Raw genomic sequence first — 7,072 nt, forward strand, 5'->3', positions numbered from 1 at the left:
AAGTACTTGAAAAGAACTAAGGATATGTTTCTTTGTTATGGAGGTGACCAAGAGCTCGTTGTAAACGGTTACACCGATGCAAGTTGGAACACTGATCCTGATGACTCTAAGTCACAATCTGGGTACGTGTTTATATTGAATGGTGCTTGCAGCAAGTCTGGGCAAGCTCGAAGCGGTGCACGGTGGCGAAGTCTTCAACAGAATCGAGTACATAGCGGCTTCGGAGGCTTCATCGAAGCGGTATGGATGAAGAGGTTCATTGTAGAGCTCGGTGTGGTTCCTAGTGCATTGGACCCATTAATCATTTACTCGTGATAACATGGGTGCCATCGCCAATGCACAAGAACCAAGGTCACACAAGAGGCTGAAGCATATCAAGCTGCGTTACCACTCGATTCGCGAGTACATCGAAGATGGAGAAGTAAAGATTTGCAAAGTACACACCGATCCGAATGTAGCGGATCCGTTGACTAAAGCTCTCCCTAGGGCAAAGCATGACCAACACCCGAATGCCATGGGTGTTAGGTATATTACTATGTAATCTAGATTATTGACTCTAGTGCAAGTGGGAGATCGAAGGAGATATGCCCTAGAGGCAATAATAAAGTGGTTATTATTTATATCTTTATGTTTATGATAAATGTTTATATATCATGCTAGAATTGTATTAACCGAAACATTAGTACATGTGTGATATGTAGACAACAAGAAGTCCCTAGTATGCCTCTTAAACTAGCTTGTTGATTAATGGATGATTAGTTTCATAATCATAAACATTGGATGTTATTAATAACAAGGTTATATCATTATATGAATGATGTAATGGACACACCCAATTAAGCGTAGCATAAGATCTCGTCATTAAGTTATTTGCTATAAGCTTTCGATTCATAGTTACCTAGTCCTTATGACCATGAGATCATGTAAATCACTTATACCGGAAAGGTACTTTGATTACACCAAACACCACTGCGTAAATGGGTGGCTATAAAGGTGGGATTAAGTATCCGGAAAGTATGAGTTGAGGCATATGGATCAATAGTGGGATTTGTCCATCCCGATGACGGATAGATATACTCTGGGCCCTCTCGGTGAAATGTCGTCTAATGTCTTGCAAGCATATGAATGAGTTCATAAGAGACCACATACCACGGTACGAGTAAAGAGTACTTGTCGGGAGACGAGGTTGAACAAGGTATAGAGTGATACCGAAGATCAAACCTCGGACAAGTAAAATATCGCGAGACAAAGGGAATTGGTAATGTATGTGAATGGTTCATTCGATCACTAAAGTCATCGTTGAATATGTGGGAGCCATTATGGATCTCCGGATCCCGCTATTGGTTATTGGTCGGAGTGAGTACTCAACCATGTCCGCATAGTTCTCGAACCGTAGGGTGACACACTTAAAGTTGGATGTTGAAATGGTAGTTCTTGAATATGGAATGAAGTTGGAATATTTGTTCGGAGTCCCGGATGTGATCCCGGACATCACGAGGAGTTCGGAATGGTCCGGAGAATAAGATTCATATATAGGATGTCATTTTATGTGAATAAAATGTCGCGGAAGGTTCTATGGAAGGTTCTAGAAGGTTCTAGAAAAGTCCGGAAGAAACCACCAAGGAAGGTGGAGTCCACAAGGGACTCCACCTCCATGGCCGGCCAGCCCTAGTGGGGGTGGAGTCCCAAGTGGACTCCACCATAGGGGCCGGCCACCCCCACATGGGAGGTGGGAATCCCACCTTTGGGTGGGAGTCCTAGTTAGGCTAGGTTTGCCCCCTCCTATGGAAGGTTTTGGTTTCGGGTCTTATTCGAAGACTTGGACACCAACACTTGGGATCCACCTATATAATGAGGGGCCAAGGGAGGGGGCCGGCCACCCCAAGACCACAAGCTGGCCGCCCCCCATAGAGTGGCCGGCCACCCCTCCCAAACCCTAGCTTTGCTCCTCCACTTCATATTGCCCGGTTTGCTTAGCGAAGCTCCGCCGGACTTCTACACCGCCACCGACACCACGCCGTCGTGCTGTCGGATTCAAGAGGAGCTACTACTTCCGCTGCCCGCTGGAACGGGAGGTGGACGTCGTCTTCATCAACAACCGAACGTGTGACCGAGTACGGAGGTGCTGCCCGTTCGTGGCGCCGGAACCGATCGTGATCAAGATCTTCTACGCGCTTTTGCAAGCGGCAAGTGAACGTCTACCGCAGCAACAAGAGCCTCATCTTGTAGGCTTTGGAATCTCTTCAAGGGTGAGACTCGATACCCCCTCGTTGCTACCGTCTTCTAGATTGCATCTTGGCTTGGATTGCGTGTTCGCGGTAGGAAAATTTTTATTTTCTATGCAACGTTATCCTACAGTCGCTGCCAGGGAGTATTTGTGATATCTTTCTCTATGTAAATGTAACACTGAAAACAGAAAGCATCATCCATATGCTTATGAAAACAGGACACGGATTTAATTCAGAGCAAACAGAGAATATGGGCATCCAACCTTATTGAGTTGTCCAGCTGATTTAGCATATCTTCCTTTGCTTTTCTCCACTTGACGCACAATAGATAATTTGGAGTAAGAAGTTGTTACCCAGGATAGCTTTGGCAATTTTTCTAATGTAATAATTGACAACAATATTCACTGTAAATATAGAAGTTCTGATTGGTTTCTATTTTTCTAGCTTGCATTTAAGTGTTATAAGCATCATCAATTGTACTCCAGTAAACTCGATAAAGTTCAACTGGTACGGGAGTCTGGTTCGACTATAAAATTGAGCTCTGCTTCATTTCAAGTTTGCAAGGTCTGGTTTTGGTACTGCAGGGGTTTTGGTAATGCAGTGCGGCGCCATGCAACATATAATTCTAGACTGAGGTTAGATGAATTAGCTTATAAAACACATGCTAATTCGAGCATACAACACATTTGAGCACCGAATAAAATTTGTGCCGTGTTATTTTCCAAAGTTTTCTGAAGAAAGAAAATTAGCTAGAACTTTTGGAGTGTGTTTCAGTCCAAATATTTGCATCTGACTCAAATTGTGCAAGTTTGTCCAAGCCATAGTTAACTGTCAGTTGCTTATTCAGTTAGTTCAGTAAGAACATTCCACACCGTAGCATATCAACATGGGCTCTACAATTGCTTTTAAAGTTTCAGAACTTAAAAGCACATATTCTCATTCATATTATCACATCAATATGCAGTAAGGACAATGCTTGAGTACATTTTCACGGAAAAAATCATGGTCATCATATAAACTCGATTGTACAACATGCTACCGAATTACTCCAAGTGTGGATATCACTGGAAGCATGAGACTGTATGCAGGGATTAGACACAGGTGAAAACAAAAACAAAAATGCAGAATCCAAAGAAAATTCTGCTCATGGTTTACCTACAGAGTAAGTGCAAACGTGAGCAAATTAAGAACACGCTGACCTCAATCTCGAGCTCCGCCACCACCACCACTGCAAATTAAGGTCCCAGAACTCCGCCACCACCACATGCACGACCACTGCGATTGGAGCTCTGCTACCACCACCACCATTTGAGATCCGCCGTGCCGTCACCACCACCACCGCGACATATCCGAAGAGAAATCCCAATCTTTAGCTCAAGCTCGGTCGGAGCCCACCACCCGATTGGAGCTCCATCACTAGATCTCCCCTAGCCACCACCAACATTTGAGCTCCGCCGGGCTGCCGCCACCACGCCACCGTGAGAGATTCGTAGGAAAATTTTGATTTTTAACACCACCTCGGTTGGCACGAGAGGATGAGGGTGCAGCGACGCTAGAGAGGGAGAGAGTCCCTGCGCCGCGAGAGAAGGAGAGGGCGGCAACGTGCGCGCAGGGGAAAGGGCATGGGACGGAGGGGGGAGGTGTAGGGTGGTCGGGGCGCCGTCGACGAGAGCGTGGCGGTCGTTGCGCGGAAGAAGACGAGGGAGTGGGGCGGAGGAGGAGCGGAGTTGGTCGGGAATTTTACGGGGGCGTTTTCGCAAAAAACCGATCGGCAGGTAATTCTAGTCGGATGGAGTATTGATGCTACAATTCCAACAGCAAAATCACACTCCACACTCGGTAGGAAAACGATTGGAAAGGAAAAAACAAAAATGAAAACAAAGACATCCTTTTCTATAGACGCGCAAATAAAACTGTACCACCTGGCACGGTGCACCTCCACCTTTCGCAACAAGTCTGACATTTCTACCTCCCTTGGTCGACCTCCAGTCTCCCCCCTCTTCTTATCTCCCCTCTCCACCTCCAGCTCAGGATCAACAACACCGCCAAAGCTCGTCTCGCCTCCGAACGCCAACACATCGGTCTAAACGGAGTACGCGCGGAGATCGACAGAGCAACACCGATAGAATCGAGCTAAGGCTCGAGTTAAAGCTCTGAACATGCGGAGGTCGGACTGGGAGGACCGGTGCAGGCGGCACCCTGAGCACCGGCTGTCCAAGGGCGTGTGCCCGGGCTGCCTCCGCGACCGGCTAACCCACCTCTCCGCCAGCTCCTCCGCCACCACCACCATGACGCGGGCCTCCAACGACTCCGCCAGCACATCCTCGCCCTACTCCTTCACCGGCTCCCCTCCGCCCAACCACCACGCCGCCTCCCTCTCCGCCGACGTCAGCTCCGTCCACGTCGCCGGCGGCGGCTCCTCCTTCGTCAACGTCTCGGCCTTCTCGCAGCCGCTCATGCCCACGGCCTCCAAGAAACCAGCTGGAGGGAGGCGAGAGGACGCCGCGAGGGGGAAGGAGGGCGAGGCGAAGAAGAAAAAGAAGAGCAGCAGCAAGAAGAAGATCGGGAGGTTCCTGTCCAGGCTCGTCGGGTCGGAGAAGCGGCGGCGAACCGGGGACAGCGACGGCGGCGGCGAGCTCTTCCATTCCAGCACCATGAAGGAGAAGTCATCGACCAAGTGGGTGTTCTTTTGATCGTACACCACCGGCCGCGCCGGCAGACTACGGCCACCACCGCCCATGCAAACTATGCTTGGGTTTCTCTCGGTTCTCGGGTATCGATCGATTTTCTTTAGGTTTCTCTGTTTCGTTCAAGTATTCTTGTGCTTGATTTAATGTTTTCCCCCAAAGTTATTTTGGGACCGTGTATACGAGATCAAGGAATTGACCGACCATACATAAGAAGAAGCATACTTCTGTAAATTTTACATTTTGATTAGGACAAAGCGCATGATGTAAATTAAGTTGTGCCTGTATTGTATTTAGCATAGCTTATACAAAAGCTTCCTGGAATTCAAGAATTACACAATAGCTCTGTTTAATTAGCTCAGTGTGGGAAGGGTATATGAACATTGGATCATGCAAAATACTAAAGAAAAGAGATGTTCGTACTCCGTAGAGTATTGTTTGTATAATGACACGCACACGGATGTGCATGCGAACACTGATAGCTGAGCTAATTTCCTGTTCCAATTGCTTATTTGCTACTCGATCTAGTGAGTCTTGTGCCTTTATCTTTCCTGTCATTCTGCTTTTTAGGCGGTCTGAATCCTCTTTCCTTTGTCTCGACTGCTTTTGATATTTTTAGCCGGTGATCCATCATCTCGACGTGATCTTGTATGTACCGATTCCAGTTTTGTTTCCATACTCGCCCAATTCTGTCGGTCCGCCCGGCGGCAGCTCAACACTGCGACACGTACGCCGAGCCGACACTAGCAGTGAATAGTTCCGTGACGCGCCTGTTTTGTCCCCATGGCTTAACTTGGTGAACATAGTTCGAACAAAGGGTTTCCGGGCATGAAAAATATACTCACACATATCAGAATTCTGAGGTGCTGCATACAAGTAGCGGAGCTGAGATCATACGTACGCGGTTCATATACGCAAACCTGCACCGACGGCCACGAGGAATATGCGTACAGACGTGTAGGACTGGAACGACAAAAGCAAGAGATGGTCAGACAAACCAAAAGAATACAGAGGAGATGGCATACTAATCCTTCGTGTACGCCTCTAAATACCGCATATCCGATAGAAAACTCCGTTGACCATGCGTGCCTGCACTAAGAGCAAGTTTAATAGTATAGTCAGCTGCTGGCTATAAGCCATGTGCCATGTCATTTGTAGCTAACATAGAATCAACATGTATAATAGTGAGTTATAATCATGTACTACTTTATCAATGGATGTCCCACATTTTACTTGCATGAGAGCTCACTCCTCTTCTCTCTCCTCCTCTCTCTTCTCCAACTAAACATGAATATATTATTTTAAGCCTTATAGCCAGCTGATTAGGACTTATTATACTTGCTCTAAATCGGTACATTCGATCGGGTCAGATACAAGGATTTTTGGTTTGTTTTGGAGGGAATAGAAAACTCCGTTGACCGAATGTACCCCTGTACAATATCAGATCAAAATAGATACCGTAGTCCATCGGATTGGGTGAGATATAGCCGGGATAGTAGATCCGTGTGTGCCGAATCAGAATTAGGAATTGTGCCGTCCATGTTCGATCGGGGGACGCGGCAGCGGCTGGAACCTGGAGCAAGGAAGTAGAGCTTTGCATTGCGATGACCGGTGCACCCGCGTGCAACTGTGTGTGTATGGAAGTTGCGCCCCTGACCCGGAACGGCGAGTGGTGGATGTTGACCTGGCAGCGACCCAGACAAATCCTTCCGATGACGTGCAAGTGAAGTCGTGGAATGGAGCCCAGCGGCGCACGGGCGCCCATTCCGGCCGGCGAAAGCACAACGGCTGTCGCAACGCCGCTGTCTGGTTCCGGCCGGGACTGGTTGGCCACACGTACAAGGGAGTAGGAATCAGCTTCTGCCATGGCCGGCGTGCGGGGATTAATTCTCGGCAGACGAGGGGTCGGTGAGAGCCGGAGCGCGAGCTCGTCCTGTCGCAGTGGCGTCGACCGTGGGGTTTGCGGCCATGTCGGGGCAGCAGTCCAGCACGTTGATGGACCAGACTATTGGATTATTAGGCAATTTTCGTGTGAATTTAATTACCGAAAGCGGGATTACAGATGCACAAGCATACTTAACCACGCACATCAGACTAAGCACATGCATCAGATCTGAACATGGAACAAGTAGCAGTGCAAGGTAGGAGAGGTAAAGC

The 7,072-nt window shown here is 48.0% G+C and overlaps 1 protein-coding gene across 1 annotated transcript; it reads left to right on the plus strand.

Moving 5' to 3' along the window:
- Window positions 1–4,349: 4,349 nt before the first annotated feature.
- Window positions 4,350–5,268, plus strand: LOC124696368 (the record flags this gene model as incomplete). Its single annotated transcript, XM_047229107.1, is given in 1 exon segment — window positions 4,350–5,268. A coding segment is annotated over 1 exon segment (534 nt). The 3' UTR covers window positions 4,922–5,268.
- Window positions 5,269–7,072: the final 1,804 nt, after the last annotated feature.

Source organism: Lolium rigidum, chromosome 3, assembly GCF_022539505.1.
Source record: "Lolium rigidum isolate FL_2022 chromosome 3, APGP_CSIRO_Lrig_0.1, whole genome shotgun sequence".
Classification (NCBI taxonomy): domain Eukaryota; kingdom Viridiplantae; phylum Streptophyta; class Magnoliopsida; order Poales; family Poaceae; genus Lolium; species Lolium rigidum.